A 23,072-nucleotide genomic window follows, 5' to 3' on the forward strand; every position below is an offset into this window, starting at 1 on the left:
ATCCACAGTATTACATTTTTCTGAAAAATATGACGCATATGTGTGTTTCTAGGACTATGGTTCTGATGGTTTGAAGTTGATATCTCACGAAGAAAGTATTTCATTTGGTGAGTCAGTATTGAAGTTGACATTTGATCCTGGTACAGTGGAAGATGGCTTGCTCACCGTAGAGTGCAGATTGGATCACCCATTTTATGTTAAAAATAAAGGTAGGAAAATATTGTATGTGTACAACAAAACTCTCAGGAGTTATGTAATAAATTCTTCTAAGACAATATCTGTAAATCTCATAACCATCTCCCGCAGTAGTTGAAAGCAGAAGTATTCCCCATTCACATTACTCTAAATCTGCTTGAATTTGAACAATAAAGTTGGTAGAAATGTTGTATGTGTTGTCTCTTCTTGAAGGGTTTAGCAAATATGATAGAGAGCACAGAAAAGGCAAAAAGAGAGAGCGAGCAAATAAGGGAGGCTACTTACACTTCCTATATCTAAATGTGACACTTTGGGCTTGGCTACACTTGCAAGTTAGAGCGCATCAAAGCAGCCCCAGACGCCCTAAATCACGACCCGTCCACACTGACAAGGCACTTAGAGCGCCTGGACTCTGCAGCTGGAGTGCTCCTGGTAATCCACCTCCACAAGAAGCATAACACTTGCTGCGCCTCGGCTGAAACGCCCCAGCGTCAGTGTGAATGAGGTGTTGCCTTACTGCGCTATGATTGGCCTCCAGAAACGTCCCTTAAGTCCCGTGGCCACTCTTGTCATTGTTTTGGAATTGGCTGCAGGAATGCGGATATGCCCTTTCAAAGCTCCTTTGCTGACAGCCAGCATGCTTGTCTGCTCCGGGACAAAGCAACCATTAATGTGGAATGCTGCTTGCTGTCAGTGTGAGAGGCAGGGGAGGGAGGGGTTGCTGCTGTCTGAACTTGCAAGACAGCATGCTGACATGCTCTCAGCCCCCCAAAAACCCACTCTCTCTCCCCCCACATACACACACAACACACTCCCTGTCACACTCCACCCTACCCCCCTATTTGAAAAGCACGTTGCAGCCACTTGCATGCTGGGATAGCTACCATAATGCTTTGCTCTCTGTGGCATTGCTTGAGCTGCTAATGTGGCCACGCCAGTGCGCTTGAATCTGACAGTGTGAACACACTGCAGCGCGTTCCCTACTGCGCTGTCCGTGGGCTGGTTTAACTCACAGCGCTCTATATCTGCAAGTGTAGCCATGCCCTTAACGTTGGTAAAATGGTTACTTGGTTTGGGTTTCTGTTCTTTTTTTTTGCTTGGATAAAAAGCTTGTAAATGAGGTAAAAATGAACTATACTACATCAGCAGCAGTGGCACCTTATAGACTAACAGATGTACTGGAGCATGAGCTTTAATGGGTGAATACCCACTTCGTCGGATTCACCCACGAAAGCTCATGCTCCAGTATGTCTGTTAGTCTATAAGGTGCAACAGGATCTTTGCTGCTTTTACAGATCCAGACTAACACGGCTACCCCTCTGATACTACATCAGTAATTACACAAGCAGAAGTTTTTGATTTTGCTTTTGGGGAAAAAAGTAAATAAAAACTTTATCTGGACTAATATTTGAAATCCATTTTTGTGAAACCCATATTTTCTTTATTGCTCTCTGCCAGGTGGGATTGGCAGTGATTGATCTCTGCCAAGACATCAGAGCTAGAGCTCACTAGGTTATTTGTCTAATTTAATTCTTTACCCCTGCAGGTTGGTCTTCTTTCTATCCAAGCTTGACTGTGGTTCAGCATGGCATTCCATGCTGTGAAATGCATATTGGAGATATGTGTCTACCTCCAGGACACCCCGATGCCATTAACTTTGATGATTCAGGTGTTTTTGATACATTTAAAAGGTAACTTATGGATAAAATGGCGTCATTGCTTTTCTGTGACATTTTTATGCAGAAGAAAAGTTGCATTAACCTTGTGGGCATGTAAATCTACGAGTATGTGAAAGATGTGCTCCCAGGAGGGAGAGGAATTATTTATGATGGAACAAGAGGGTATAAATAGAGTAAGACTTCAGGCAAAATATCAGAAAACCTTTCTGATGGTGAAATCTGTTAGTCTATGGAATAGTCTCACAAAGAAAGTGGTGGTAGACCCATTGCTTAGGACATTTCAAACTAGACCAGATAAAGCACTTGGAAATATACTGTACGGAACAGTCATACATTGGGTGGGGGAGTAGCGTGGGCTGGATAACCTAATATTTGCCATTACAAGGTGCATTAGTTGGCTATTGGCATATGCTTCCCACTGTCTTTAGCCATCCGAGCAGTTCACCAGTAACCAGAGAACCAACCAATATGACATGGCTTTATTGCTCCTGGAATGTGGTTACTTCATTTTAAATGTTGTCTAATCAGATTTTTGAGGATTCTGCAGAGAAGGAAGAGAGAAAATAGTTTTGATCAAACTGATTTTCCCATACTACTTCCTAAATTCCCTAGCTGATTTGAACCCCATCTTTATCCCCATTACCCCAGCAGCTTCCCTTTCCCTTATGGTCCAGTGATCACTTTGAACTTTCAGTTTCTTTATTGGTACTACTAAAGTTTCCTGTTCCATTTTTTGGACTAAAACCACTACTGAAAGGGTATCAGGGTTGTTGGGGATGAAGGAAAAATAAAAAAATGCCTGTCCCCCGTCTGGACACTTATCAGGCCCTGTCTAGTTCTTTGGGCAAAAGGAGTAAAGCAGTGAAGAGATCATGAGGCAACAGCTGTGGGCAGCAGGGCAGAGAAAGTTAAAAACAAAACACTCCAGGCCCCAGCTGTCCTGGGAGCGTGAAGGTGGGGAAGGAGCAGGATCATTGGGAGACAAAAAGCTCCTTTCCACATTTCTCTGTCCCTCTTTGAGCTGGCAAGCTAGGCTTTTTGGTCCAAGCAGATTTTGGACAATGACTATTCCCCATCCCAGAGCACTAAAGGGAGAGAAGAAATCCCCTCTGTAGACAAGCGAGTCACAGGGTATCTGTCTGATGCTACTTTGATCTTCTGTTCAGAACAGCACTTCCAGCCTGTATCTCAGTCAGGAAGTACAGGCAGGTGATGGAAATGCCCAATTCAGTTTTAAAAATAAAACTATTGGGGTTTATGGATTATGCACATTTTAAAGTCAGTTTTGTGGTACAAGTTGGTATTTTAGAGTGATAATTGTATAGTACCTCTTTTTTTAAGGGCATAGGAACACTGTGTTTTAGTCATTCATATTTTCCCCAGCTATGATCAGCTAAAGGCCTTAGCACTTGAATGTCACATAAGCAGTTAAGAGTGTCATGAAACGTGGTGGAATTATGCAGTGGTGTTGTAGCTGTGTTTGTCCCAGGATATTAGAGTGAAAGGTGGTTGAGGTAATACCTTTTACTGGGCCAACTTCTATTAGTGAGAGAGTTGAGCTTACTCAGAGCTCTTGACTGAGGGGTGTTAATGGGCCACTTCACCTTGAATGGTCCCTTGAAATGTGTTAACTACTTATGCTAAACAATTTTTTTGGTCCAATAAAAGGTATTACCTCACCCACCCCTCATCTCTAATGGTGGAATTCTCACACTTCTGCCACTAGAGGGTGGAAGATTATTATCTGTGAATTAAATCATGTACTGTATCAATTGAATTAAATCATGTATTGTATCTGTGTTAATTTTCAGTGAAAGTTGCTATATAAGTACAAAAGTGTGCCTAAAGCAGTTGTTTGTGAAGACATTGTTTATAATGTTAGTCTCTGTGAGTAGTGTGTTTTTTATATTTGCTGTTAATATAAAAAATTATAAATGAACTACAGGTTTTTTCTGGAAGGTTTATGGAGATGCTCTGTTTTTCATAATATTAAATACACTGAAGCATATTGTGTATAATAAAAATGTAAATGAGTAACACGTTTATATAGACTTTAGTCCTTCTTTAAGTGCAATTTTCAACACAACCTTAATGATGAAGTCACTACTGACTCTTTCATAATATATATCATACAAAAGTATGTATATATCTTAAATACTATACTAAAACTTCACATAAATACTGATGGGGCTTAGGGCTCGAATTGACGGAAAAAAATGCTCTCCCAGATTTTGTCCACAAACCAAACTCTGTCCACTTGCAACTTGATAAACCAGAATTAGATGCCACTCACAGTACATTGTGTAGAATAGATCAAAATACGTTTAGCTATCTCTGCTGGGATACGTTTAGCCTCCTCAGCTTAATTCTTCTTCATTGGGGTTTGAGTAAGGCATGTACATTAGTGATGTAGGAATCTAAGCTGTCATTTAAAAACAATTGTTTCTAGATGTCATGGTTGTAAAGAAAACCTTGAAAAGGTGAACTGATGCAGTGATCTTTGCCTGAGTCTGCTGACAGCCTCTGGCAGAAGGAGACACTAAAGTCAGGGAGGAAGCTGCCAGGCCTTACATACGCTGCCAGAGCAGACCTGGCCCTTATTACCATGTGGTGAGCTTTGGTGCCCTGTTGGTTTCTGCAGGACTGGCTCTCACTGGTGGGGCTCAGATGCCCTCTGGACTTCACTCTTCCTCTCTGGCCTTTGGGCTCTGAGTCACTTTGTGGGTGAAGTAGTGGTGTACTCTCCCATGTGCTATTCACTCAAGGTCTGCAAATGAGTTGTCACTGCCAGCAATCATCACACACCAGGCCTTGAGTTCAATCACCTGCCTTAAGCGGTAACAGAGACAAAAGCAGAAGGTGGACTAAGGTCCAAAGCAGAAATAAAAGGAAGTTGTTCCAAAAGGAGGTGAAATGGGACCAGAAATACAACTGGCATACAAGAGGGTAGTCAGTAGTAAACAACAGATCTTGGACAATTGCATCCCACCACCACATTGTGGTGCATCTACCAAAGTTGTTGGCTAATCTCTGTGCCAAGTACATCACAGTTGGATGATGTACGTTTTGGGTGAAGAACTCTAAAAATGAACAGTGGAACAATTAATTAGGGATTGTTCAGGAATCAACATAGGTTCTAAAAGCAGGACCTGTAAATTTCATTCTAATTGATTTACTTCCTAATCAAGTGATGTATCTTTTCATTCTAGTTATGATTTTACACCAATGGATTCTTCTGCAGTTTATGTATTAAGCAGCATGGCTCGTCAGCGTCGCGCTTCTTTGTCTTGCGGAGGATCGGGTAGTCAAGACTTTGAGAGATCAGAATGCAGTAAAAACTGTGTGGCTGATGGATCATCACAGCTTTCCTCCAGTTCTTTGTGTAGTAAAGCTGGTAAAAGCCACAGCTCAGGGACTGCAAGTACTATGAGTGCCACTTCTCCTAACAAATGCAAAAGACCAATGAATGCCTTCATGCTTTTTGCCAAAAAGTACAGAGTTGAATATACTCAGATGTATCCAGGGAAAGATAACAGGTAACGGTACTCAACTTCTTAGTTTTGACCATATAACTGACCTAGCAAAGTTTGCAAGTCCGATTTTTAAACTTATAGCAAATTAAGTTTTGTAAGTGAAATAAAATGTGTATGTATTGTTCCAAGAAACAAACTGAAAGCTGCTCATAGAAGGCCAAACTTAAGAGGAGGCTTCAGACCTCAGTGAACTTGACAACCAGTGTCAGGGCAGAAACTGGTTTAATATCTACTTCTATTGTAGCTTTATGTATACTTTATCCTGCCCTCAGAAGCATTTGAGGTGTGTGTGTGTGTGTGTGCGCGCACGCAGTGCACACAGACTTTGTACATTTTGGTAAGATTCATTCAGGGGAAAAAATACTGTGTTGTCCTTTCTGTGTTACGGCAGGGAAAGGGGATTTTTATATCTTGCCTCCCAGTCTCTGATTGTGTCTTGACATAAGATTGTAAGCTCTTTGGGGTAAGGAGTGTTTGTCTTTTTACCTCTGTCTATAAATGACCTAGAACAGTGTGACTCTGATCCTTGATTAGGGTTTCTAAGTATTGTTGTAATCCAAGCAATAATGTTTTAACTGTTCCTATGCCATTCTGTTGTTTGCACTACAAAGCTTGAAAAATCCAGTTACTTAGTCACCAGTGGTGAGTAATATGTAGCTGTCCCTGGCAAGAAGGGTTAAATGGGTCTATGTTTTGATATGTGTGTAAATTTTATTTATTTATATATATATATACACACACACACACACACACACACACACACACACACACACACACACACAGTTTATATATAATAAATGTCTAGACAAAGATATCTATTATATACAAATGTTTGTATATATCAGTTATAAATAATATATAAGTTGTAAGTTTTTATATCTATATACATACATAGGTATGTTTGTGCATATTATTTCTAAAATGTTTGTGGTTTTATATACAAGTTCTGAAAAGAAATTTTTTGCCTTTATATGAGAATAGAATAATTTCTTATAAATTACAGTACTAAACCTAGCAAAAACCCAGAGTTAAGAAATTAAACCTCATAGCACAAATAACCCAACCCTTAAATCGCTCTGCTCTGCCATATCATAGAGTTCCATAATGAGTATAGAGTCACTTCAATGATGCATCTTTGCAAATGTGTCTGTCTTCACATTCACTATAACTATCACTGAGAAATCAAAACAGCCAATTAGAAAAACATAATATAATTTCATTTAAAATACTGATTTCAAATGGAGCAAGCTGGAGCTGCAGTTGGGTGAATTCCAAGGAAGTTTTAACATTTCCATATGTAAATTTAGGCTGAGAAAAATAACTGAAGATTAACAAGTAACTGACATTCTGGAATGAAACACTTAGGGCCTCGGTGGGAAATGCAGTGCATGGGAACACGTATATGCTTTGTCTTTTAAAAAAACATAGTGCAGCATCGGTCACTAGCTTTGGGTTTATCGATTCTACAAACTTGTGACCAGCAAAACAGCCTTTTAGACACACTAGTGGAGTATTCACAAATTTGGATATGCAGAAGCAATCATATTTATTCAAATGTATACAACTTATCAAATTACTAAGAAAATTTTACAGTGTATGGTGTATGTTTAATTACAGCATAATCATTCATTTGTAAACTCAGGTTCTGACCTTCCATTGCAATAACAGCTATGCCATTTTTGTTTGTTTTGCTTACACATATTAAATTAGCATATGTGAACTGGCATTCCCAACTGGGTTACGTTTTTGGGGGTGGGGAAGGGGAACACAATGTTTCCAACCCATCAAAGGTTAGATTCATCAAGGAGCTTAGGCACTGGGATGCTCAGTGTCTCAACACCTAATTTTTAGGCACTTAGAAAATCAATGAGATTCACAAAGCTTGAGTTAGGTGCTGAGGTTTCCTATAGAATGACTGGAGGAAGCTAGCTTCCTTAAATAGGATTCACAAAAGCCAGAGCACTAGTTGGCTCCCTGCCCAATGTAGCCAATAGAAGAGGAGTGTTTCTGCCTGACTCCAAGCTGGAGGGAGGTGCCTCCCTCTGCTTGGGATTCTCAGTTGCAAAGCCTTTATTGGAGTTAGGCACCTATGCTCTTTTTGCAAGCCGCCCCAGGGGAAGCAGGGAGGAGCTCTCTCATAACTTGTAGGCCAGGGCTCAGGGTAATTAAAGAGTCATAGGATCAGAAGGACTAAAAGCTGGGTCTCCCACATCTTAGGTGGTTGCTCTAACCAACAGGCTAGAGAGTCATTCTTATGTGTTATTGTGCCAGAGAGCGTGCACAGACACTTTAATTAGTTAATCTAACAATGGAACACCTTCAACAGGAGAAATCGAGGGAAACCAGCATCCAAATATCCCATAGTCCAGGGGTTAGGTCACTCATCTGACAAGTGGCAGATACCTGTTCAAACCCCTTCTCCCTCAGGAGGTGGGGATTTGAACCACGATTTCCCAGGTCAGTACCCTAACCACTGGGCTAAAAGTTATGAGGGAGCGCCTCTGCCTCCTGCCCCACAGTTGCATTAGGCCAAGGAACATCTATCAGTCCCTGGTTCATGGATCACACTGGGTGTAGGTGTCTGGCTGCCTAGACCAAGGCAGCAGTGCACGTGCTCAGAGGCAGAAACAGCCAGCTTTTACTGTAAAAACTTGTGCGCCAAGTATGATTAGTGCATACGAGGTTTGGCAGAAGCTGAGCAGGGGGGTTTGTGAATACCTATGGGGCCTGATCCTGGAATTCAGGCACCTGAAGGGGCACTTAGACACCTAAGTCCCTTTGTGCCTCTAGCCCCAGGCTAATAAAATAGTGATCTGTGAAAACCCCAGTATATAGGGCAACATCCATTTCAGTCTAAGGCTTGAGCAGAATGCTCCCAATCCAAACCTGATTTAAGATGATGCTTTAAGTGTTTCAGACCTCAGTAAGCTTGACAACCACCATGGGTTCGTTGCCATGTATCCATAAGTGGACTTTATCCTGTATGCAAAAATATTTAAATAATTTTTGAATGACATGTAAGTTTTGAAAGTGGAACATATCTGAAATACAGCCCTATATCTTTAGTATAATTGATGGAAACAGATACCTAGGCTCAGATAACTTTAAATGTGTAGCGGAAGCAAATTTAATGGCTTGTTTAGTGCAGACTTTACAAGGGCTAGAACCTGTAATAATTCCTTCCTCTGCTTAAAAAGCAGCAAAGAGTCCTGTGGCACCTAATAGACTAAGAGACGTTTTGGAGCATAAGCTTTCGTGGATGAATACCCACTTCGTCAGACCCACGAAAACTTATGCTCCAAAACATCTGTTCGTCTATAAGGTGCTACAGGACTCTTGGTCGCTTTTTACAGATCCAGACCAACATGGCTACCCCTCTGATACTTCCTCCTCTTAATTCATCAGAAGTAACCATAGCTGTTCGATTACGTAATCAGATGCCTTACTAGCACTTGAAAAGGACAGCAGATGCTTTTTGAGGCACCCTAAAGCCATGAGTGAGGGAACACAGGTTGGGGGGAGGGGCAGTCTAGTGAGGGATGTAATTGGACAGGTTTTTGCCTGAGTTACTGCTGGCCGTAGAAGAAATTTAGAAGAGGCTTTCAAGGTCATGGAACCTCACTAGCCAGACTTTTCATCAATCTCAGTAGTACTGGTTGATGAGCAGCCATGCTCCATTTCCTCTTTCACACGAAGCTCTTACATTTCCACCAGATTGCTGAAGCTCCAAAACCATATAGGTTCAATACCTGTGTGCGCAGCTTTGTCTCTTGGAGATAGCAAGTGTCTTGGGCATGAGAGTGTTTTACCGGCCTGCCCCTGTACACATTTAAAAAAACTATTTAGGAAGGTTTAACAAGTTTATAACTCCTTGCTGTATAACTACCAGAGACAAAACAATAGTCATTATACCAGTAACCTTTGGTTTAAAGCAGGGGTCATCAACCTTTCAGAAGTGGTGTGCAAAATTCACTGTAATTTAAGGTTTCCCGTGCCTTAACATTTGTAGAAGGCCTCTCTCTCTCTCTCTATTATATAAATAAACCATTGTTGTGTTTAAAGTAAATAAGGTTTGAAAAATATTTAACAAGCTTCATTTAAAATACAATTAAAATGCAGATCTTATCAATTTAGTGTGATCCTTCCCTGGGATCATTGTCTGGGGTTCCAGCCACCAATCCCGCTCAGCCCGCTGCTGGTCTGGGGTCCAGCCGCTGGTCCTGCTCAGCCCGCTGCCGGTCTGGGGTTCCATTTACTCAGCCAGCAGCGGGCTGAATGGGCCGGGGGGGGGCGCGGGGGGGCTGAGTGGCTCAGTCCGCTGCCAGTCTGGGGTGCCAGTAGCACTCAGCCTGCTGCCGGTCTGGGGTTCCGGCTGCCGGCCCCTGGCCAGTTGGGGTCCCAGCCGCTGGCCCCACTCAGCCTCCTGCTGGCCTCGATGAGCAGAACCCCAGGCCGGTAGTGGGCTGAGGGGGGCCGGCGGCCGGGACCCCGGCTGGCAACGGGGCAGCAGCCGGAACCCCAGAGCAGCGCGTGCCATCAAAAATCGGCTTGCGTGCCACCTTTGGCACGTGTGCTGTATGTTGCCGACCCCTGGTTTAGAGAAACGTAAAGTATGGGGGAGGGATAGCTCAGTGGTTTGAGCATTGGCCTGCTAAACCCAGGGTTGTGAGTTCAATCCTTGAGGAAGCCACTTAGGGATCTGGGGCAAAAATTGGTCCTGCTAGTGAAGGCAGGGGGCTGGACTCGATGACCTTTCGAGGTCCCTTCCAGTTCTAGGAGATTGGTATATCTCCAATTATTAGTAGAATCAGAAATGTAGAGGTGGCAGGTCCCCTCAGAGGTCAGCTAAACTGTCTCCCACCCCTATGCTAAGGCTGGACCAAGTATACCTAGACCAAAGCTATAAGCAAGTAATAATCATATAATTGTTATTGAATATTAATATTCAGTAGCCATGCCTGGGTTGTTAAATATGTGTAAGCAGCAATTTCATCCAGTTTAATAAAATGAGCAGAAACAGCATGGGTAGTGTCAGACTGCTCACTCATGCACATTTTCATGCCTTTGCACTGTAAATGGAAGGTCTGACCCCCTTTCCCATCGGCTAATAGCTAGACCTGTATTTAATGACAAGGTCACTATTTGTAAATCAGTTTTCCAGCTTCAGCAGCAGGAGAGGGCAGTATCTGAAACAAGAAATAACCTTTTTTTTAAACTGCAGTTTAGTTCCTTGAACTCTGTCTGCTGACTGGTTCAGCGATCTCCATTTGCCCTAATTAAAGTGAGCTTCTGTAGCATGCCTCCCATACACTGGGGCATATGTAGATCTTCAGTATCTATAGTTGGAAGCTCAGTGGCTTGAGGTGACACCCTTTAACAAATTCTTCTTTTAGTTGAGTCACTGTGTCCTCACTCCACAGCACTTGCTGATGTACCAGTACTAAATAGTGCCTGTCTGAGAGGGGCAGCTTTTGGGGCCATTGGACCATATCTTGAAACAGATATTTATGAAACCTTCCAACTAAACTAGTGCATGTACCTGTAGAACTAGCCATGATAACATAACTCAGAAATATGAACCCTATCATTGAAAGACACAAATTGACCTACCTGTGTGGATTTACCAAAGACAGACTAACGTATGAGCCTTTGGTCTCAGGCGTCTTCAAAGCATCTCACAATACAGGCTTAGTGATAAGTAGAGATTAAATTGCGCTTCCATTTTGCTCCCTGGGTGCTGCGTAACCCATAGGATTCTGGCTGAGGTAGAACCTTTCAGAATTAGTTTGTCTCCTAGTTGGTGTGGAGCAGAACGAACTACCTCTAAACAGACATATGTAAAACTACCCAGAAGTGCTTGATGTTGCTGTGCTTTACCTGATTTTATTAGGGAGCCGGTAAACTGCACAGTTTACTGTGAGCCTTTTTACTGATAATGTGTGTATCATTGGTAATTTGAGGGGGAATATCACCTATCCCATGTTTTCATGAATCACTAATAAAACTTTCTCTGTAATTTAAAGAGGATTTATGGTGGGGCTGTGGATTGTATTTTGTATGAACAGCTAATCAATCACCATCATTTTGGAAACAGTTAAGCAATATGGCACAATGAGGGGCGATGGTGTCCAATGGGCATAGGGCCTATTAGGTGTAAGGTAGAGAAGTTTTTTTTCACATTAAGCTTTAGGAAATAATCAAGGGGCGAGTTATAACAAATGGTCCCTTACTGCTGTCCAGCCTAGAACTTGTTCAAGAGCCCAACAGTCTGAGCTTCTCCTCCCCACACAGGCTAATAGTGGGAACTCTGAATGCATCTACCCAGTAGGTCAACCCGTCAGCCACAGGGAAGCCCGTTCTAGTGCGTTTTCATTAAACAAAATCTTTTGTTCGGTTGCAGTCATCGCAAAATCACTACCCTAATTATGCAGCAGCATCTTTTCAGCAAGCCCTGCCATATCATCATCCCATAAAATGAGGTGAAAGAGAACAATTTTGTAAATATTGTGTGGTTGTAGATAACGGGTGATAGCCTGCATGGTGACCAACCAGACTCTTAACTTTCCCACTTTGTTAGATTACAGTGTGTGATGTTCAAACTTCTAAATCTCAAAATATGCCCTTGTAGCCTTACTCTGTTTAACAAGAGCTGGAGGGCTTCCCTGTGACTATTCAAAGAGGCATAGGACAGTCAGAAATATGCTCACACACTGCAAAGAGGAAATGGGTCTTGTTTGCTTTCATGTCTAACATTTTCTTTCTGATGAGAGCCTTTTACAAGAGACAAGAAATATTGTGGGATTTATAAGAAATTCCTGCCTTGACCATTCTGTAAACATTTATTTTGCAGAGCCATAAGTGTGATACTTGGTGACAGGTGGAAGAAAATGAAAAATGAAGAAAGACGGATGTACACGCTGGAAGCCAAGGCTTTGGCTGAAGAACAAAAACGTTTAAATCCTGACTGTTGGAAACGGAAACGAACAAATTCAGTATGTTTTGTCAAACAGTGCTCGACTGCATTACATAGTTTACAAATATGTTCATACAGTGCCATGTTTTTCTTTTTCTGCAGTATATAGTAATATAGTATAGTAGACCTCCTGCTCTCCTTTGTTGCACTAGCCCACACTTTCCTTTTGTTACTCTATAGCCTTTAACCTGCTGTTGCAGAGTTGCTGTCACAGTCTGTTCTGACTGATGACAGGGCAATTGGCCTGTTTCAAAACCGATGCCAATGTGATTATGTACTGGATGGAAGCCACTCACTCTCATGTTACTCCTTAAAAAAAAAAACCACATGAATTCCACTGGTCTGAAAAGTGAGACTTTTTTTCAGAGTATGGAGTCTGTAAGGACTTTGACTTGAAGAGTGTGAATGAGAAAGCTTTTTCAGGAGCATATGCAGGTGTTGCTTTAGGGCTTAGACAGAATGCTGCAAGAGCATGGTTGCTTCTCCACTTACTACATAGAGCCTTCAGTCTCTGGGCTGCACAAAGCACCATCAAATCCCTGATGGTATCACCAGGCTGGCTGCTTGTATCTTTCTGTGCAATTTATTATTCTAGCAGCTACAATGGCAGAATTAAAATTAGAAATTGTGTAATAAGGCAACAAAACTTCATGTAATTCTATTAAAGCTTGCAGTATTCCATTATGGTTTAACGAAAGACTTCTATTTAGTAACTGTATTTTTCCCAGTAATGTGGTCTTGGGAATCACAATGGGAGATTGCCTGTGCCATTCTAGCCCTGGGCTGGTACTAGAGCTTAGTGTACATATGCTAGTCATGAGGACCAAATTAAACTCAGCTTCACCTGTGCATTTGAATTGAAACAAATGGATTGTGCATGGAACTGAGAGCAACGTTTCAGTCAGTCATGGGTTGGCCTCAGCAAGGAGGAGAACGTGAACACACCCCTATGTATTGAGATTTTTCCTGCTAATGCTTTTTGCATATGTAGATACAATGATGATGGACATCATAGAAATACCGAGGATGAACTACCCCCGTGACAAAGCAGCTGTAGCTAGTGATTTGTACAATTATTACACCTTGCTTGAGGTTCGGAGAGCAAACGAGCTGATTCAAGAAACTCTCCAAATAACTATTTGGCTTCACTTGTTAGTCTAGGGACAGAGTTAGAGTTAGCTCATTTTGCAACTACCCATATCAGCATGTTATTTTTTGCATGCACCTTGATCAGCAAATGCAAATACTTCTGTACATTCTGTAAATAAATCCTTTTCACATCTCATATTACCTCTGCATCTGTATTTCTCTTTGATTTGTAATTGCTAACGTGGTTTCTCTTGTTACTGTTTTTACAGGGCTCACAACAACATTAAATCAGAATTTTACTGTTCTTAACTATATTTACAAAACGGCTGACACTTGATGGAGAGATTTATGAAGATCAAGGTCTTACCATTTGTTGTGAATTTGTGAGACCACAAAATACTGGCATTATCAAGTCAGAAAATGATTTCACATGAGTGAGAATTTGCTTTTTACAATAGAGCATTCAGTAAGCTAAAACTATCAACATTTTAAACCAAATTGCCTTATTTTTCTTCCAAACTTCATATATGTCTATCAGGTAATATAGGCTTGAAAATGGATATCCTGTGGTGCTAAGTAAATTAGGAAAAAGAAGAGGAGATGTGTATAAATGTTTTATTTTTTAAAAATGTAAAAAATGGGGAATTTTAAAATATGTAACAGCTGTTTATACATTGATTTCTATTGCTGATTAATATGTATTGCACAAGCCATGTAATTAATGATGATTCTGGGAGCTGGGATTTCCTGAAATGGCAAAAAGCATTAGTACCAACCTGTGAACTCCCAGTCTGCCCCATGCCAACAAGCTACCAGATTGTGTGGTAAATGGACAGCGTAGTGCACCGTAGCCAGAGAGTTGCCTAGTGGGGTGCCACATATAAAATTTATATCCACGGTGTGATGTTTTTGCACCAGCTGACAATACTGTGAGCTATTATTTCCAATGGAAATAATGGCCTGGGCCAGGATGAAATGAATTAATAGCATTGTATTATCTCAAGAAAATATTGCAAATTATAATTGTCACCATTGTACTTTTAACTGTGTGTTTTGTCTCCTCTGCCACATATTCTATGATTATATTTTATTTTGCCATAAGATATCTTTATGGTGGGGGCAAACTTTGCACTTACGTAGGTGCAACACTTGCACTTTACTTTTTTCCTCCAACTGTCTAAAATTAGGCCAGATACATTAAAATTACAGCTGCTTTTGCTGTAAACTTTTATAATCATGGCTTTTCATGTTACTAAACAAGCAGTATGTTTCTTTTTTAAGAATCACAACTGTAAATTAATTGTTCATGACACATGTCTACAGGATGTTGCCCCTAAGATTTTTGCACACTATATTCTTGTATATTATTTCAAATAAATTTGTAAAACTTCTTGGTGGTGGTTTTTTAATAAACTAAAGACTAGTCATTAAGTCAGGCCTGCAGAAATACATATTTTAAGTATTGCAAATCTGTGCAAAGGCTTGTGTTGTTTCATAAAGAGCCAAAGATGTAGAATAGTTTTACTGCACACATCTTGTAAGTATGTTTGTTGCTTTTTAATTAGGACGCCGCTTATTGAATTTTAAATACTGAATTCGAGATCAAAAGATAGTAGATGCTCTTTATTACACTTGTAGCAAAAAGATAGGAAATCGAAATTCCACTTATGCACTAACGATGCTGCAAAGAATCAATGCTACTTTATTTTGTAAATTAAATTTTTTTTGTGTGATAAATAGTGCTTTTTACATGGAATGTTAGACAAACTGATCTATCTCTACTGAAGTTTAGACCCTTTCATTCTAACATTATAAAAAAAAAGCTACCTTTCTGCATATCACTAATATTTAAACTCTTTTTTGTGCCATATTTACAGGAAAATAGCTAAATGTGCAGGTATTATTTATTAGAATTCATTTACTGAAGCATATAGAACATTTGAGAAAGTCCTAAGTTTTTTTTTTTACCTTCTAAATTCAGAAAGGATATTAGAAAATATTAGGCAAATATTGTTTGAGAATAATTTTGTGTGAAATTATATTATTCTATTACAATAAAACATTTCCTACTGTTTAGACAAAGCTGAGGAATACAGAGTACAAAAAAAAGATGTTAGAACCTTTATTAGACAGGGCTTCTTCTAGTAGCACTTTTGAAAAGGATGGCATATTCAAAAAGAATTATATTAACCCTATAAGCATTCATCGGTCAGTGCCCAATTAACAATATAGAATTTGAGTAGCATTGGGGTCGGATGCTGCTACTGAAGCGTAGACATTGCTTTCTTCAGCAGTTGAACCATTATGGGATAGACAGGTGCAAACTCCTTTCCTTCTCTTGTTCTTACCGACTGAACATAAGCTTCCAGTGCGCCTCTGAGTTAAAAAATAAAAATAAAAAAAATTAAATCAGAGGATCATTTTAATTGTAAAGAAGTTAGATTAATTAATTAGTTAAGTCTATTAGAAAACAGTTATTTGTGCAGCTAGATATTGGGACCCAGAGTAGATCTGTAAGCTAGAACCGGGAATACCAAAAAAGGTTCCTGACTGTATAAACCCTGAACAATCAGCCCTGCTCTCTCGCTAAACCAGTGTCTTCCCAAACTGTTGGAAGTTCAGCCCCTCACCTCTCAAAAATCAGGAAAATAAAATTAGTCACAACCAACCCTCCAATCCTGTGTGGTGGTAGACATTTTCATTCCTGTATCTTCACAATCCCAGCCTCCCACACCTGTTTTATGAAGATCTACTGAGTCTCCTTTCAGCAGTGAAATAATTAGTGGCCATTTGTGCCTCCCAGTGATTGCTTCAGGCTCTCTGTAAACTCAAGCAGGCATGAAGTGAATGTGTTCTTCTCTACCAGAACAGCTAACTTTTAATGACTGACTCTGGCTCCTCTCTGCTCCACCTTTTGGGAAATACTGCTTTTACTGATAACACATTTTCACATGTGTGTGCACATTTCTACTGGATTTTTCTTATGCAACTGTCATGCATGTTGCCAGGCTAAGTATGTAGATTCAGGCCAGAAAAGACCATTATGATTATGTAGGCTGACCTGTGTAACACAAGCCATAGCTTTCACCCAACAGCGGGGTTGAACTAGAGCATATCTGAAGACAGAACTGGGACCTGTGGGCTTGATTTATCAAAGGTGGTTTATTAATATTAAATGGTAGCCCCTAGTTTTTTAAATAAAATAAATTGATTTTGATTTTTACTGTTAGACAAAAAAATTAACACTACTTAGTTAAATATTTACCAGTAATTCAATTTACTGTCAGACTCCTCTTTTTCTATCCCACAAGAGAGACAGATGGAACAATAGTGCCAACTAGCCAGTAGCAATAAAGGTGAGAGTGAGACTTTCCCTCTAAGCTCCAGTCTGAGCCTCCCTTTCCGTTAGACTTTACCATAGCAAAAAGTTAGAAAAGCTTAGAAAAATAATCCTCAGAGGGTGGATTAGGGAAGAGGAGATGACAAACAGTTACTAGTAAATAATTTTCGCTCGTTATGCATTTCTTTTCTCCGATTTAGTAAGAATCAACTCAAGGCCAGTTGGTTACAGCATGAACACTTTACCTGATAGTGCTATTAGCAAAATTCTGCCCAAAGGCAGGTTGAGCAGTCAGCAGGTCAAGCTTTATGAATGAGTGCATGGCTGCCTTATTTCAGAAGCAAATGGCTTTGCCCTCGCTGCCCAAGAAATACAACTGTCTCAGGGGATGAGGAAGGCTGCCTTGTTTGTAAACTAGGCAACAACCTTCTTTATCCATCTGTTGAGGACAGGCTTAGCAGCTCTATTTTCTTTATAGCATCCCTCAAAACAAACAATAAGAATAACAAAAATTTTCTAGAACGCATTTATTACCCACGGAATACAGCTTTCTATTCTGAAACATAGCTGGGACAGGGCAAGATATTGAGAGAAAAATAGAATCACTGATATGGAATTCCTTGTTCACTTGTAATAAAGTCTAGACCCGGGATCAGCAACCTTTGGCACACAGCCCGTCAGGGAAATCCAGTGGCAGGCTGGGATGGTTTGTTTACCTGCAGCGTCCGCAGGTTCGGCCAATCGCAGCTGCCACTGGCCGCGGTTCGCCATTCCAGGCTGCGGGAAGTGGCATAGGCCAAGGGATGTGCTGGCCACCACTTCTCCCAGCCCCCATTGGCCTGGAACACAGCCAGTAGGAGCTGCGACCGGCCGAACCTGAGGACGCTGCAGGTAAACAAACTGTCGCGGCCCGCCAGCGGATTTCCCTGACGGGCTGCGTGCCAAAGGTTGCTGATCCCTGGGCTAGAAGATGGAACAACTATTTGTCAGGGAGGAGGGAGAGAAGCTCCGAGGAGGATGGGGAAACTTTATTCTGCAACTCTCATAGCTGAAGTCACTACACGCATAGCATCTTTAAGGGTGATCCATTTGAGAGGGAACTTGCCTAAAGGCTCAAAGGGAGAGGCATCCCATTGAACAAGAGGGAAATCCTGCTGAGGAGTAAAATGGGCTATAATGGTTTCACAGCCCACTTTTAGTGTAGTTGATCGTGATGCCGAGAAGGTAGAAGGCTTCACATCCTATAAGTACTGACCTGGGCTGTCAATTAATCACAGATAACTCACGCACTTAACTCAAAAAAATTAATTGCGATTAATCGCACTGTTAATAGAATACCAATTTAAATTTAAATATATCGATTTCAATTACAACACAAAGTGTACAGTGCTCACTTTATATTACTTTTTATTACAAATATTTGCACTGTAAAAATGATGAAATGTATGAGGTGAATTGAAAAATACTAAGTACTGTAGTGCAATCTCTTTATCATGAAAGTGCAACTTACAAAGGTAAGTTTTTTTGTTACATAACAGCACTCAAAACCAAAACAATGTAAAACTCTTGTAGCCGGGGTCGCAAGATATTTATGTGCCGGATGTGCTAAAGATTCATATGCCTCTTCATGCTTCGGCCATTGTTCCAGAGGACATGCTTTAATTAAATTTGTGACAACTCCTAGGGGGAGAACTGTATGTCTCCTGCTCTGTTTTACCCACATTCTGCCATATATTTCATGTTACAGCAGTCTCAGATGATGACCCAGCACATGTTCATTTTAAGAACACTTTCACTGCAAATTTGACAAAATGCAAAGAAGATACCAATGTGAAATTTCTAAAGATAGCTACAGCACTCAACCCGAGATTTTAAGTGTCTGAAGTGGCTTCCAAAATCTGCGAGGGACAAAGTGTGGAGCGTGCTTTCAGAAGTCTTAAAAGAGCAACACTCTGATGCGGAAACTACAGAACCCAAACTACCAAAAAAGAAAATCAACCTTCTGCTGGTGGCATCTGACTCAGATGACAAAATGAACATCTGTCGGGCCTCATTTCTTTGGATCATTATCGAGCAGAACCCGTCATCAGCATGGACACATGTCCCCTGGAATGGTGGTTGAAGCATCAAGGGCCATATGACTTGTTAGCGCATCTGGCATGTAAATATCTTGTGACGCCAGCTACAACAGTGTCATGCAAACACCTGTTTTCACTTTCAGGTGACAATATAAACAAGAAGCAGGCAGCATTATCTCCTGCAAATGTAAACAAACTTGTTTGTCTGGGTGATTGGCTGAACAAGAAGTAGGACTGAGTGGACTTGTAGGCTCTACAGTATTACATTGTTTTATTTTTGAATGCGAGGGGGAGGGGATTGTACATAATTCTACATTTGTAAGTTCAATTTTCATGATAAAGAGATTGCACTACAGTAGGTGAATTGAAAAATACTATTTCTTTTGTTTTTCATGGTGCAAATATTTGTAATCAAAACGAAGTGAGCACTGTACACATTGTATTCTATGTTGTAACTGAAACCAATATATTTGAAAATGTAGAAAACAGCCAAAAACATTTAAATAAATGGTAGTCTATTATTGTTTAACTGCGAGATTAAGCATGCAATAAATCACAATTAATTATTTTAATCACGTGATTAATTTTTTTAATCGCTTGACAGCCCTAGTACTGACATTTCTGAAAGTAGAGGGCTCTTTAACTGAGCAAAGGCATAACGAGATCCAATAGTTGGAAGCTGAAGTGACAAATTCAAGGCAGAAATAAAGCGATGAAGGCAATTAACCATTGGAACAGATTACCCAGGGCTGTTGTAGATTCTCCATCATTTGAAGTCTTTCAATCAAAAGAGGATGTCTTTCTAAAAGAGATGCTCTAGATTAACCAGAAGTCAAGGACTGGATGCAAGAATTGCTTGGTGAAATTCTACAACCTGGTCATGCAGGAGGTAAGACAGGATACTTGGCTAGATGGACCCAGGGGCGGCTCTACGAATTCCACCGCCCCAAGCAGGGCGGCGCACTGCGCCGCTCGCGCTGCTGGGCGCCGGTCCCGCGCCTTCGCAGGACCTCCCGCAGACGTGCCGCTGGTCCCGCGCCTACGGTGGAGCTTCCGCAGGCATGCCTGCGGGAGGTTCACACGAGCCGCGGGACCAGCGCACCCGCCGCAGTCATGCCTGCGGGAGGTCCGGTTGTCCCGCAGCTCCGTTGGACCTCCCGCAGGCATGACTGCGGAAGGTCCGCCGGACCTGCCTGCCGCCCTCCCATTAAAATGCCGCCCCACATGCGCGCTTGGCGCGCTGGGGTCTGGAGCCGGCCCTGGATGGACCGTTGGTGTGACCCAGTATGGGCATTCTTATGTAATCTAACCAGGTAGATGACTAACTCTGCAGAGATACTCTCCACTAAGAGCTGAACATGTGACTTGAGTCAGAATTTTGCATGTATGTGGAATGTGAAAATCCATGTATATATGAAAAGCATTGTTATGTGAATGAATCACTATGAGTTATATGTATAACACATAGCGACTTGCAATACCAGAGTGCCTGAACTGACATGAGTGGTGAGCACATAAGCAAATACAATAATACGGTGTAACTGAAATTGTCTTGTGTGGTGTGATGCGATAGAAAATACACTAATGCGCTCACTGCTATTTACACAGTATGAACTTGAGGCAAGGTTGAAAGTGAAACACCAGTTCCTGAGAAAGGAGTTTGGAAATTTCAGGGAGACCAAGACAGAGTCACCACCATGTTCATAAGAGCTGAGAACCAAGGATGCTAAGGCCACCAGGGGAGCCAATAACATCACCATTGTCCTCTCCTGACTGATTTTCCTTGGAAGAAATGTTTGTAACTGGGTGCTGAAAAATTAGGGAGTTTAATCCTCTTAGCATAACAAGACAACTGGGGGGACAGAAACTGAAGGAGCTATTTTCATAATCAACAGATACCAATTTTTTTAATCCCTGATGTTCTGGGGTGGGATCGCTCCTGCTAAAGCTGTTCCATTTTGTATAACTAATAGGGCTTGAACCTGAATCTCCCACAACCCAGCTGGGTGCGCTAACCACTTGGCTACAGTGTCAATTTGTTTTCTCTGGCCCAATGTTCTTTAATGATTAGGCATTAGGTATTGCAACACTTAGGTCCCTTTTGTGGCTCTAGCCCTGAGTGTTTTTGCCTCTCCCTCTGCCAAATAGGGACAAAACTATTTCCGTATTTGTAGTGGTGACAAGAGGCCAAACTCATCGATGTTTGAACACTTCTTTGGAAACTTATACAGTGCTATATATGTTACATATGGATTTCCTCTGAGCTAGCAGAAAGGATGGATCCCAAAAGCAGCTGTGTAATGTACAACACCTCCCTGGGAAAACTTGCATTCTGTTCTGTAGAGCTCTGGCCTGAATGGAAAAGAAAGCTAAGTACAGCTACGACTTGGGTAACAAATGCAGTGAGAGCAGCAATTCTAACGGCCACCCCTGGAGTCTCAAAAACAAATTCAAAGAAATATTCCTTTCATAATAATTGCACCAGTGACAGCTGATATAGAAGAAGGGAACCACTGTTTTCAATACCTCACATTCATAAGCTGAGAATACAGGGGAGATTTAAGAGATAACAAAGATGTCTGGAAAGTGCGAGATGAGATGCAGTATCCTGGGGAGCGAAGGCAACATTTCCTGAGGTCAAATGTGCTCTCAAAATTATACACCTCATATGCTCCCTGAAGGAGATCAACAACTCCGAGCTGAAGCCAACATTTTCAAATAATAGAGGCCCTTAAAGTCAATGGGAGCTGCTGGACACTTGGCATTTTTATAGATTAGGTCACTTATGTGGGTGTCTAAACGTGAGTTTAGGAGCCCCACTTCAGCACCCACTGTTGAAAATCTTTGCCTAGGGAATTCAGAAAGTCTAAATAGGAAACGAGCTCAGATGTGAGCTTCCTGCCAGGGAAATTATCCCCATCCCTGCAATGCAGTAGCCACCTCCACAGTCAGATGCTCCCCCAACAAGCTGGAAGCTGGGTCTCGGTGCACAGCAGGAGAAGGGTGCTTAGGCAGTGGATTGATCCTAGCATCCGGGAAGGCAGGAATACGCAGTTTCACAGGAGGTATGTCCATGCAGGAAGGAGCAGGGATGAGAGCCTGTTATCTCTCAGAGGCAGGCAGTAGACAACAGGCACAGAGATTAGGAGAAGAGGTTCTGAATCATCTTCATGGTGCTGCAGTAATGGAGACCCACTGGCCCAGGCTAAATGAGCACCATGGCAGGCAAGCCAGAGGAAGTATAACAAACCAATGCTGAGAGAGAGTGTGCTGCAGAGAAAAGCATAAAACCAAATCCAAGGAGCAGGGTATTAACTCACCTAGGGTATGTCTACACAGCAGCTGGGAGGTGTGATTCCCAGCATAGATATACATACATGTAACGAGCTCTGCTTGAGCTAGCACCTAAAAATAATCATGTGGCCATGGCAGCATGAGATGCCCCCGGGCAGATACTCGAGTAGCCAGCCTGAGCCAGCGCCCATGCCACAGCGCCAGCACTGCTATTTTCAGGTTCCAGCTCTGGTTGAGCTAGCTTGAGAAATGTATGTCTACCCACCCTGGGAATCACACCTCCCAGCTGCGGTGCAGATATCACCTTAGTCGCCTGAGAGAAACACAGAAGCTAAACAACGAACCTAAATTCCCTCAACGAAGGTCAAAAATTGGGCATGGGGTGAGCCGTACTGACAGCAATAAGCAGAAAGTTCTCCACGATTGAGAGAAGGAGACTGATCTGAAGCCTAGGGTCCTGCACTTACAGCTTGCTGGAGGGAAGGAAGAGAATCTGAGCACAGCACTGTAGCCCCTGAAGAGCTTGCGATTCAAGCCCTGCCAGGTGATCGCTGGGCTGCAGAGAGAGTCCAGCACTTCATTTTATTTACACAACAAAGACCAGAGCAGGGTAATGTATTCTCAGTTACTGAGCCTTTTACAGAAGGAGTTAGGTTTCCAAGAGGGGGACTTGCTAGCAAGCTAGGTTTGTGTATGGTCAAAGTACCTCTCAGATCAGTTCTTGCTGCATTTTCCAACTCCTTGCAGGCCAGAGGTCTACCAACAGTACCAGCATCTTTCCTGTTGAAGCCATGAAATACACTCAGGCTGTTGAACATCACATACGCAACCATGGTATCCTCTTGACATTGTGGAAATCACCTAGTGTTACATAATGCTGTATCACGCACC

At 41.7% G+C, this 23,072-nt stretch overlaps 2 protein-coding genes across 5 annotated transcripts in view; one reads left to right on the forward strand and one right to left on the reverse strand.

Annotated features, from left to right (window-relative positions):
- HBP1 (HMG-box transcription factor 1) overlaps window positions 1-14,860 on the forward strand; it is a 33,759-nt gene extending 18,899 nt beyond the window's left edge. For both annotated transcript variants that reach the window (XM_045030150.1, XM_045030156.1), the window contains exons 7-11: window positions 53-209; window positions 1,742-1,886; window positions 5,084-5,410; window positions 12,258-12,399; window positions 13,739-14,860. In XM_045030150.1, the coding sequence (XP_044886085.1) occupies window positions 53-209; window positions 1,742-1,886; window positions 5,084-5,410; window positions 12,258-12,399; window positions 13,739-13,756 (789 nt within the window). In that variant the 3' untranslated portion in view covers window positions 13,757-14,860. The remainder of the gene's footprint in view (window positions 1-52; window positions 210-1,741; window positions 1,887-5,083; window positions 5,411-12,257; window positions 12,400-13,738) is intronic.
- A 217-nt stretch (window positions 14,861-15,077) lies between these two features.
- COG5 (component of oligomeric golgi complex 5) overlaps window positions 15,078-23,072 on the reverse strand; it is a 308,198-nt gene continuing 300,203 nt past the window's right edge. For all 3 annotated transcript variants that reach the window (XM_045030137.1, XM_045030118.1, XM_045030126.1), the window contains one exon: window positions 15,078-15,845. In XM_045030137.1, coding sequence (XP_044886072.1) covers window positions 15,731-15,845 — 115 coding nt within the window. In that variant the 3' untranslated portion in view covers window positions 15,078-15,730. The remainder of the gene's footprint in view (window positions 15,846-23,072) is intronic.

This window comes from Mauremys mutica, chromosome 1, assembly GCF_020497125.1.
Source record: "Mauremys mutica isolate MM-2020 ecotype Southern chromosome 1, ASM2049712v1, whole genome shotgun sequence".
In the NCBI taxonomy this organism is placed as follows: domain Eukaryota; kingdom Metazoa; phylum Chordata; order Testudines; family Geoemydidae; genus Mauremys; species Mauremys mutica.